Here is an 11,800-nt window from a genome sequence, read left to right as displayed (position 1 = left end):
AGGTTTACAAACATGTGGGGGGGGGGGTCTCTCCTCAACCACCACCAGTGTACAGCATCCACTTGGATGATATGTGTGAGTGTCAACGAGAGCATCCCTCTCAACTTCAGATAAAAACAATGCAAGAGCTTCTCCCAAGAGCAGAATCACAGCACGAGCCTTACCTGAACATACATCCACGACACAGAGAGCAAGTAACTGACGTCTGGCATCTCAGCACCAAATGAAGCTTTAACAAAACAGAAGCTCCGTCTGGCCGGTGCACATGCTACAGACACGTTCCAGATCGCCCGAGCTGCCCGCTTCAACATCAGTCCAGCGGTCCAAACAGAATGTGGGCGGCACTGCAGAGCTCAGCCCAGCACCGGGAGCTCCAGCTGCCATGGGCTGCACCTGTGGCAGGCTGAGAGCGTGTGCTGCTGGCTGGGGTGAGTCTGCATCGCTGCCGCATGCTCTGCTCTCCTACTCTGCCTGATTCATGTGTAAACAGAGAGATCAGGCTCCTCCCAGCAGCCCCCTCTCTCTCTCCCTCCCGGCAGGTAGCTCCCCACTCGCTGCATGCCAGCCAATCGGACAGGTTTTGTCATAAAGGCTGGGTCAGGGGGAGGCATGCGATTGGCTCGCGGCTCCAGGGCACATGCAGGGGCTGTATGGGGTGGATACAGGGGGCTGGGGCTGCACCATGTGGACTTGGTTTGAAGATGAAAGCTTCAGGAGCCGCTTCACGCTTTGCGCGCATGTGTGTGGATGTGTTTTCCATTGTAATGAGCGAGGGAAATAAACAGATGCTCACTCTGACACAGAGCAGGGAAAACAAGCAAGTGTGAGGCATTTTTATATATTCTGAATGTTTTATATCACACTAATGCATCATATATGATGCATAATTTTGATCCATATACATTTTTTTTTAGATTTGTATGTTAAAAAACATTGTTCTAGTATCATGTTTTTGTATTAAACAGCAAGACTGTTTTCAACATTGTTAACGATAAGAAATGTTTCTTGAGCACCAAATCAAATTGTTCATTAAAATGATTTCGGAAGGATCATGTGACACTGACGACTGGAGTAATGGCTGCTGAAAATTCTGCTGCTGTCACAGGAATTAATTCCATTTTAAAATATATTAAAATAGAAAACAGTTACTTTAAATTAATAATATTTCACGATTTTACCTTTATGTACTGCATTTTTAATCAAACAAATGCAGCCTTGGTTAGCATAAGAGACTTCTTTCAAAAACATTAGGAAATCTAACTGACAGCAAACGTTTGAAAGGAAGTACATTTCAATTATCCTAATTATTTAACATAACATTAACTTATCAGGACAAAATGTACATAGAACATTTGATTATTTTACATTAATGACAACTTAAAAAATAATTAAAAATATATATATTTGACAAAATTTGCATAAATCTTTTTCTTGCCCCTGGTGTCATCTTGCTCATTTTATGATTTTCAATGTGCTTTCAAAACTAAATTAGCAAATGTTTCCATTTATTTTCATTTGATAATATACTGGATGATGCATCATCATCTGTATACTAAAGTCGTCTCTAATTATGTAGCTATTTAGCTTGTTTCAAAAACTGTCCCATCTTACCCGAACTTGTATGAAAATATGGCACTGCAAATTTGACGACAAAAAAAATGAATGTCACTAAAATGCAGTACTTTTATTTTAACGTCAATACTCTAAAAGGTTTTTGCATGCTCAGTTTTTATATTTTTCGCCTCAACCAGTGCAGGGTGATTCCTGAACGTACAGCAGATACATCAGTGATGTTAGCCAGAATGAAAACACTCGACCATGTGTTCATATGTGCGCATGTGTGTGAGAGTATGTATCCGTGATGCACGTGGTCGCTGTGTGGGTGGGATAATCACACGTCACAGTCTATGAAATCCCCAGCAGGAATGAGGGGATATAGACGGGGTGGGGGAAGCAGATTCATCCATGACTCCACTCTCTCATTCACATTTTTCAGCACACAATGCGGACGGGGGATGGGAGCGATTCAGAACAAGCATGAATCCTATTCCCATCTAAAATAGACATCTGACGCATGTGTAATTCATACGGAGGCATGTAGAGTATTTGGGTGCTGTTATCAGCAAGCGTTGATGTATTGTGTTAGATGGTTATTAGCACTTAGGGCAAGTCCCTGGGTGACAGTCGGGATATTTGAGGCCTGTCAGTAATGAATCATCTTTTATTTTGGAAGATCTACCTTGTTAGATGCCATCTCACTGACTGAGTGACGTGTCTTGAGAGTCTCGAGCTGTTCGAGACACCAGTCCAGCTCATCCAGAGTCTCCACTGCCAACTTCTGAAACGGCTCCTCTGCAAAATACAGCACAGCATTGTTATATTCATGACTACAGAAATGTGTTCATCATCATATGTATTAAAAATGAACTTTGTACTGTTATCCTTTTCTACAAGAGTTTGTTGTCTAACCTGGAAGGCTTGTCTTGCACATGGATGGTGGGTTGCTTCCAGTGGACCTCCTGTGGAGATTTGTGTCAGTGGAGATCAAGCATGACTTTAAAAGCATTTGAACAGACATTACACTGTTTATTGGGCCTTACTTGCTCGGGACACGGTCTTGCTGATGGGTCAAAACAGCAAAGTTGCTCCGCACAGTCCTTAAGCTGGCAAGGACCTATGAGAAGAACAATAATGTAGGTCCGTGCCAAGAACACATCATCTTTTCTTTCTTTTTGAAGCAACTTCAACTCACTTACAGCTTAATACTTTAGTATTGCAAAAATTCCTGTATTCAGAAATCAGTGTTTTTGATTGTATTATTATTGTCCAGCAAAATATCAAAACCGTTAAAAAAAGATTAAGATAAAGCTAAATTGTGTAAGATGTTTTCAGAGCACTTTTTTAAGTATGTAGTCTTACCCTATTATTTTTTTTGTAGAATTTGTATTGTTTTATAGAATATAGAATATTTAGTAAACAATTTTAAGAAAGTTCAAAAGAACAGCATAATATGATACTGTATATATATATATATATATATATATATATATATATATAAATCTTCTGAATAGTTTTAAACCTAAATTTTAAACCTAAACCTAAATTGAATGTCTTACAGTAAACGGCAAGAAACAATTTGAAATTCTTAACATATTATCCCATTTTGCAAAACAAGATAAAACACAGGTTAATAAAATGATTTTTGCAGTGAGCGAGAGAGAATAAATGTTACATAGAGAGGTGACCTAGAAAAATAAAGATTTGTCTGGCTTGTCTGAAATTCTGCAGCTCTTTTGGAGTTTCAAAAGGACATGAAGGGTATCTGATTTCCAAAGCCATGCAGATTTCTCATCTGTCAGCATCCATATCGACAAACGCGGTATTGGATTCCTAGCCTGTTTTGTAAACCGAGTACAGTGGTGACGCAAATCCAACGTAAAGCAAGCTGCATAAGAGCGGAAGGGCTGTTCCCGCCAATGCCAAAGGCAGCACACTCCACTTACACAAAAAAAGACACTTCTAAATATTAGGAGATTAATCTCTCTTTAAAATATAGGAGGAGCAAAGTCAAACTACCATGTTCCTCAACAGAGAAACCACATGACGCAAAGTCCATAAATGCCCATTAATGTCAGATCAACCACGTAAGCTTTCATTTTCAAGGCCCACTCTAATACTAACCTGTGCAAATGGTGTAACTATCATGTCTTCTCCATGTCTGTAAGAGAAAAACACATTAACAAATCACAAATCAAACACAAAAATTACATATTGGAAAAGACAGCTCTTTAATCTCCCAATAATAAAAGGAGGCACATAAAATTACTTAAGGATCAGTGAAAAAGAATGACTAAGAGTTTAAGTGTGGAGACTTAAGGATGTGGTCGGCTTCAGGTTACAGCACACCATCATTCAAAAGAGCAAGCGGGCGGTAATACGCTTTTGATTAAAATGCAGTTTGGATGGAAATAAAGAAATACAGCTCAGCATAAGGAAGGTACCTCAGATTCTCCAATGGGATATTAGATATCCTACATTAAAAGCTTATGGAAACACGTAATAAGAACACAGATGGGCTCGGATAGGGTGTGTCATGCACGTGTATTTTAGGAGCAGCGAGACAGAAGCCGAACTAGGGAACACGCTGGGAATTGCGTCTTTATTCATATATTCCAAAGCCTCTTTGGTGGCATGCGTAACGCTTATGGTGGCGAAGAGTAAACAGGGGAAGCTCTGAGGTTAGACTGGTCTAGGGGAGAGAACCGGCCTGGATTCTGTAATGGGGGACAGCCCTTTTAAGGGCAGGTCAATATTGTTCTATATCTTCTCACCGATTTAGCCAGTTGACTTCCCAGTGCTTCAAACTCTCTTCCCTTTGAAAAGACAAGCAAGAGTTGGTGACCTGCGATTAAGCACACTAGTTCACGTCAACCCAACAAACAGCAGTTGTAGGTGGTTGCGTTCACCCTGTTGATGTTTATTGGGGTGGTGTAAACCAGCCTTAAGGTGTTTCGATTTGAGCGAGTAGTTTTGACGCAGGCTGGAAAAATAAACTGCAGAAAAAAACAAAAAAACAAGAATGTGGTGCCCTTTTTTTCCGACTTGAAATCCCGGCAAACCAGAGCTGACATGCAAGCGTGCTCAGATGGAAAGAACAGCTGGAAGTGGTAATAATAAGGAGTTTTTAACCCGCGCCTTGGATTTTCCAAAATGACTGAGCAATATGATTTGATGTAATACACTATTAAAAAAGTGTGTCTTGGGAGAACCGTGTTTCAGACATAATCAACCAGCTGGAGTAAGCCACATCTGCTATGAGGCAAACGCTTACAGTCCTAATTAACCGAACTCTTCCAGCCACAAAAACACTGTAGCTCAAGAACACACTTGTGCAGCTTGTAACACGTGAAGCTTGCAGTGACTCAAACAACATGAAAACTTTTTTTTTTTTTTCTGGTGACCATTCAAAACATTTTGCCTCTTAATGCTCAGCAAGGCTGCATTTGTTTGATCAAAAACACAGTAAAAACTATTATAATGTGAAATATTATTACAATATAAAATAACAGTTTTCTGTCTTAATTTTTAAAATGTAACTTATTCCTGTGATGCAAAGCTGAATTTTCAGCAGCCATTACTCCAGTCTTCAGTGTCACATGATCCTTCAGAAATCATTCTAATATGATTTGGTGCTCAAGAAACATTTCTAATCATTAATAATGTTGAAAAGAGTTGTGCTGCTTAATATTTTTGTGGAAACGGTAATAACATTTTTTCAGAATACTTTGATGAAGTTCAAAAGAACACCATTTATTTAAAATTTTATCATTTTGTAACATTATAAATGGCTTTACTGGCACTTTTTATCAATGTAATGCATCCTTGTTGAATAAAAGCATATAAAAATGTATTTAAAAAAATCATACAACAACAAAACTTTTGAAAGGTAGTGTAAATGAAAAATATATATTTAAAAAAATAAAGTTATTTTAGAAAGTGACATTTGTTTAAAGAATTAAAAGCCATCATAAATACATTTAGTATGTAGAGTGCTGACATTTCCTGAGCTATATTAGGGGATAAATGAGACGGGGGATACTCACAGCTCACTGGCCGTGGATGCGTTTCGGGACATGGCCTTGGGTGAAAGGTCAAAGTCAGAATCGGAGCGATACAGGAAGGACTCCCGCCGCTGACTGTGAGGGAAATTGGCCTGTAGCACAAGGCCAGAGCCTGGACTGGCCTGGGACTCCAGAGGACTGCGGCCCACCGACAGCCCATTCTCAACATCAAAACTGAGGAAAGAAAAACAGAAAGAAAGTGTTCACACAATTCACCGAGGAGACTTTATTATGATGTTTTGCTGCATTAGGATGATTTTTTACACCCCTGTGAGATAAACTGTCTCTATACGCTCAGTACACACCCTGTGTCAATGACCTGACCTGAACTAGTGCACAAGGTCACTGAGACCGTGATAAAAACGGTTACACACAAATGCGCAGCGAGACACTCTCTTCCTGTGTCAATCTAGATGTAAGCACTAGCCTTGTGGGTTAATATGACACAGCTAGACACGCAGTATATCACAGTCTCTGTGATCTCCATCACTCCAAACTCAGGATACATTTCAGTGCCTCACTAATACCAAGCCAGCAGCTCTGACACTACATCACTGAAGAAAAAGAGACACATTTACATACAGTGGGGTCCAAAAGTATGAGACCACTAGTGAACATATATATATATATATTTATTTTTTACATTACATTCTAATATATCAGCATAACAAGTTAAGTGCACTCAAACTGCATGAACTCAACAAATTTGTATAAAACCCGACGCTCATGTTATCCAACAGGAATACACCAGTCTAAAAATTCTGGATGATACTGATAAGCTAAAATATACGCATGTTATAGCCGAAAACTAATGAATAGCCAGTATTAAAAAACTACACTACTTTGTTTAAAAAAAAATAAAAAATACAACACAACACAAAAATGTATGAAGTCAAAAATAATTTAAAGGTATAGTTCACCCAAAAATAAAAATTCTGTCATTAATTACTCACCCTCATGTCGTTCCAAACCCGTAAGGCTGATGATACACGGGGCATTCTCAGTGGGAAAGTGCCCAAGCAGCATTTCTCAAAAAAAGGTGCCTGGCAAAATTGCTCAAAAAGTTGCCCTGTGTATCATCAGCATAAGACCTTTATTTACCTTTGGAACACAAATTAAGATATTTTTGATGGAATCAGAGAGCTCTCAGACCCTCCACAGACAGCGACCCAACTGAAATATTCACAGGTCCAGAAACGTAGTAAGGACATTGGTAAAATGGTCGTCCATGTGACATCGGGGGTTCAATCAAAATTATACGAAGCTACGAGAATACTTTTTGTGCACAAAAAACAAAAACAAAAAAACGACTTTATTCAACAATGGGATGGGATGAGATGGGATGAGGAGGAGAAGAATTGTTGAATAAAGTCGTTATAAAGTCGTAATTTTTCTCGTAGCTTCGTAAAATTACAGTTGAACCCCCTGATGTCACATGGACAAATATTTTATCTGAAATTCTGCAGCTCTTTTGGAGTTTCAAAATATTTTTAAATATTAAGTCCTTGCTACGTTTCTGGACCTGGGAACATTTCAGTTGTGTTGCTGTATATGGAGGGTCAAAGAGCTCTCAGATTTCATCAAAAATATCTTAATTTGTGTTCCGAAGATGAACGAAGGTTTTATGGGTTTGGAACGACATGAGGGTGAGTAATTAATGACAGAATTTTCATTTTTGGGTGAACGATCCCTTTAAGAAACAAAAATGGAAAAAAATAATTTCTATATTCACAGCAACGCAACGTGACATGCACTCTTAAAAAATGCTCTTGAAGAGGTGGTTCAGTTGTTGCTTTAATATATCACTATCCCTTTAAATTAATGCTCATTGATATAAATCCTAAAAACATCTGACCTTTTGTGTTAAAAGTCACATGACAATGTCATAAATATACTTATTTGAGTATAGAGACCTAGAAATCAAGTAGAATATTTATTATTTTCAGTTATTTTACATCACTTTTCAAACATTTTTTAAAATAATATTAATAAAATATTTTTAACCTTTTATTTAAAAAAAAAAAAAAAAAAAAAATTTAATTCCATGTGTTTAATCCAATATTTTGGATAAATGCAAACTCTCTCATCATTTATTCACTCTCATATCATTCCAAACCTGTATGACTGATTCTTCTGTGCTACAAAAGATAAATATTTTGAAGAATGTTGGTAATATTGGTAGTATTTATTTATTTACCATACAATGGAAGTCAATGGGAACCAAAACTGTTTGGTTACCAGCATTCTTCAAATGTCTTCTTTTGTGTTCCGCAGAACAAAGGGTGAGTAAATAAAATGAATTTTACATTTTAGGTGGAGTATCCCTTTAAATGCCACGGTATACAACAACACTGGCAGAACAGCATTCGACCTCATTCCACACACACAGATCTAGTAAGTCTGTCATGGTGACAGTGAATGAGAGAAATGCATTTGAGATTTCTTCCTCCTCTAAGCCAGTCTGAGTGCAGTCAATCTGTCCATGTCAGTGACAGATTCAGGTTTTGTGGAGTGGGTAAGACCTCCTGAGACACAGAGGCAGCAAAGCTCTGAATGAGCCGTGTTCTTCAAGGTCAACGTGATGCAGGAATGCAAAGCTAAAAATAGCCCCCACTCATTGACGTGGAAGCATGTGAGAGGCCTAAAAATAACCTCCTCAGGTAAAGTCAATTCCCAATCAAACTGGCACAGAATTGAAATACACCATATATGGTGATTTCATTAATCAATGGTCCTGCCTCTGATGTGCCGTCTGTTTGACAATGATCCACTGCTAATGTATTCATCTACAGTGTGTTATTACGTTAATGTGAAGGAGTGGAACAACACTGCAAGTCAATGGCCAATTTTTTTTTTTTCTATATTTGGGAGATCAGGAAATGCATTGCATAAATTAATAACAATAAAACGATAACGGAAACAACACTATTTATAGCCTATGTTTTCCAGTTCAACACGTAATACTGCCGTTTATGCTCAAGTTCAATCATGTGTTCTAAATGTACCATATATTCAGCTTTTACAAAAAAAAAATTTGTGTTATGTATTATGCTTTATTAACCTTTTTATCTGCATGATCGTCACATTTGAGCATATTAAATATTTCTAAAAGGTGCTTTGAACATAATATTTGGCCATCTAGAAAAAATTATATATATTAAAATAATATAATAAATAGACAACATATTTATTAGAATTATAATTTAATATAATTCATATATAGTGATATAATAGCATATATTCATAATAATAATAATAATAATTATTATTATTATTATCATTATTAAAAATAAATACTGTTTACTATTTATTAGTGTCTATTAAAATATAATATGAATTACAATTATAATAAATGTACAAATTTGCCAAATTTCATATATAAAAATATATTTCACACCGCACACATATGTATATATAGTACTTGTTATTTTTAAGAATTTTAATAATAGACAATATGTTTATCAGAATTATCCTTTAATATTCATATATAGTAATATAATAGTATATATTAATAATAATCATTAAATGATATTTATTATATTAAATACATTTTTAAATGTAATAATAATATTAATTATTAATAATAACATTTATTTTTACACAATGTTTTTCTGAACTTCTACCTTCCACCTCCGATCTAAAACACCCTGCAAAATACATTTTTTGTTTGTTTGAAAGGTATAGTCCTCGTCCAGCTAAAATAAGTACAATCTCCATCTCTATCGCATGTCCTCATTCACAGCTTTCACAGATGTTGCATGAGGACAAGACGTATGTCTCTAACACGGTCTTACATAATCAACCCAGTGCACCCTATTCATGTGACCGCATACAGGAGCGAGAGACATATAGACAGAGAGAAAGAGAGAGAGAGAGAGCAGCATTCTTCTGAATGGATGAAAACAAACATAAACAACAGCGCATCTCTTTAAGTCCCACTACTGTACGTTCTGGCGTGAGGGGACACCGTATCCATCTCTAAAAATACCTGTGCTTGGGGCAGAGGCTGTCGCTTCCACTTGGTTTCTGCTTCCGTCCCTCATCTTTAATGCTGTGTCTCCTATGGGTCCCTGTGCACACTCAGAGCAAGGTGCTTCTGCAGAGCTGCTGCTATAAATAGCCCGTCTCTGTGCGAGGGATCCGAGCAGAAGCGCTATATTTAGAGCTGCAGGTAGCCTCAGATTCTTCCCCCCATTCGTGAATATTTATGGAGATTTCTGCTGCGCTATTTTTAGCCCACGCATCTATCCACCCACACATTTCTATGTTGCCATTTTAAGACATCCTCCATCAAAAGGGAACGTGGGAATTTCATCACTTAGTGAAGCTGTGTTTTTGATGCTGTTTTTGTACTGCATGTGGAAACTACGTCTACTAGTGCATATAGCAATATCAGCCAATTTATTTCTAAGTACTGCAGATATCACCAAAATTCAAATGTTTGATTTCTCTTATTATTGTTGAATTGATATTGTACTAATGCATTGAACATTACTGAAATGATGCACAACGCATTGGAAATTGAAATGATAAATCAGTATTACTCTCACAGGTGAGTATGGGAAAAATCCCTTCTCGATGGAAATGAAGGGAAATACTGGTCCTCATTTTAGTAATCTAAATTTAGGTACATAAAATATGATTAGCATCACAGTTTTGTCTATTTAAAAATTTAAATTCAAATAATTCTTTGTGGAGAACAGTCATGTTCACTTGCCATTCACGTTGTTTCTAGTTCTGTTGGCTTCAATATGTGAATCTGATGTGAAAAATACAGATACTTCTCTGCACAATAATAAAAAAGAAAAGCTTATTATATAAACCTGAAAGTATAGGGTTACATTTTTATTTTCAACTATTCCTTTGACAGTCTTTACACTGTTATGGCAACTGTCTGCATCACTGAATAGCGGTCAGTTCCACCAATGAGATGAACCGTTCGGTGTGAACCGTTCAGTCTTTGTGCTTGTAGTGCTGTAGAAAAAAATGGGCTCTTTTTCTGGGAATAGGATGCCTCCTGTGGCTCATGATAGAATAAGCATGTGTGAAGCCAGCCTTTTTCAGTCAAAGCATGATGATAGTATATAGTACAATTGCAGAGTACAAAGTGCATGTTGTAACAACTTGATGATGATAAAATAAATTTTAAAAATTAAATAAATAAATAACATGGTGACTATAGCCAACTCAACTTGAGGATGATATAAATGAAAATAAATAAATAAATAAATAAAATGGTGACTAAACCGATTCAACTTGATTATGATAAAATAAATAAATAAATAAATAAATAAATAACAAGGTGACTAAACCAACTCAACTTGAGGATGATAAAACAAACAATCAATCAAGCCAATGTGGCGACTATTGCCAACTCAACTTGAAGATGATGATAATAATAATAGTAATAAAAATCAAATAAATAAACAAATAAATATGCAAATAAGTAAGTAAATAAATAAATAAATAAAACCAGAGTTGGTTATAGGTACACTGTTCATTAAGGAGCATATACTTGTACTCTGTTCTTTTGCAATGGAATAATAATAATAATAATAATAATAATAACTGTTATTATTATTATTGAGTTGGTTATAAACAAATAACTCGATCAAACAAACAAACAATAAATAAATAAAGAAATCATGTAAAAAGATATGAAAACTGCTATGCAAGTAAACAGTCTGTAAGCAACAGTACTGAAGTGTCAAACAACTATAAAATGCATTGCTGCTGAATTTAAAATGCAAGAAATTCTGTAGATTTATGGGGTTTTTTACATAAACAAAACATTGAGAATGATTTGCACAGTTTGCGCATTAGCTCTACTATAATCAATTTCATAAGCTACTAAAAACATTTTTCTTTTGACTTTTAAAGGGGTCATATGATGCGATTTCAAGTTTTCCTTTCTCTTTGGAGTGTTAGAGAGAGAGAGAGAGAGAGAGAGAGAGAGAGAGAGAGAGAGCGCGAGAGAGAGAGAGAGCGAGAGAGAAAGAGAGAGAAAGAGAGAGAGAGAGAGCGCGAGAGAGAGAGATATTAATATTTATAATTAATATATAATTTAATATATATTATAATTTTTTTTTCTTTTCTTTTTGTACATGTGTACTAAGCTTTGGCAATATTGTATCATTTACAGTCATGCCAATAAAGCAATTTTGAATTGAATTGAATTG

At 36.3% G+C, this 11,800-nt stretch overlaps 2 protein-coding genes across 3 annotated transcripts in view; both read right to left on the bottom strand.

Annotated features, from left to right (window-relative positions):
* The window catches only part of LOC107688479 (ras-related protein Rab-3A-like), a 23,258-nt gene extending 13,830 nt beyond the window's left edge, over window positions 1-9,428 (bottom strand). Inside the window, exons 1-2 of the mRNA XM_016486158.1 lie at window positions 9,425-9,428; window positions 5,600-5,605 (exon numbers count right to left, since the gene is read on the bottom strand). The gene's annotated coding sequence lies outside the window, so the exon portion shown is untranslated. The remainder of the gene's footprint in view (window positions 1-5,599; window positions 5,606-9,424) is intronic.
* The window catches only part of LOC107688476 (cAMP-specific 3',5'-cyclic phosphodiesterase 4D-like), a 46,526-nt gene that overhangs the window by 6,268 nt on the left and 28,458 nt on the right, over window positions 1-11,800 (bottom strand). For both annotated transcript variants that reach the window (XM_016486155.1, XM_016486156.1), the window contains 6 exons: window positions 5,604-5,795; window positions 4,332-4,373; window positions 3,682-3,718; window positions 2,601-2,674; window positions 2,470-2,519; window positions 2,240-2,352 (listed from right to left, as the gene is read on the bottom strand). In XM_016486155.1, coding sequence (XP_016341641.1) covers window positions 2,240-2,352; window positions 2,470-2,519; window positions 2,601-2,674; window positions 3,682-3,718; window positions 4,332-4,373; window positions 5,604-5,795 — 508 coding nt within the window. The remainder of the gene's footprint in view (window positions 1-2,239; window positions 2,353-2,469; window positions 2,520-2,600; window positions 2,675-3,681; window positions 3,719-4,331; window positions 4,374-5,603; window positions 5,796-11,800) is intronic.

This window comes from Sinocyclocheilus anshuiensis, unplaced genomic scaffold (genome assembly GCF_001515605.1).
Source record: "Sinocyclocheilus anshuiensis isolate Anshui unplaced genomic scaffold, SAMN03320099.WGS_v1.1 scaffold329, whole genome shotgun sequence".
NCBI lineage: Eukaryota > Metazoa > Chordata > Actinopteri > Cypriniformes > Cyprinidae > Sinocyclocheilus > Sinocyclocheilus anshuiensis.
The sequence above is the reverse complement of the archived record's forward strand: the minus strand, read 5'-3'. Positions and strand labels throughout refer to the sequence as shown.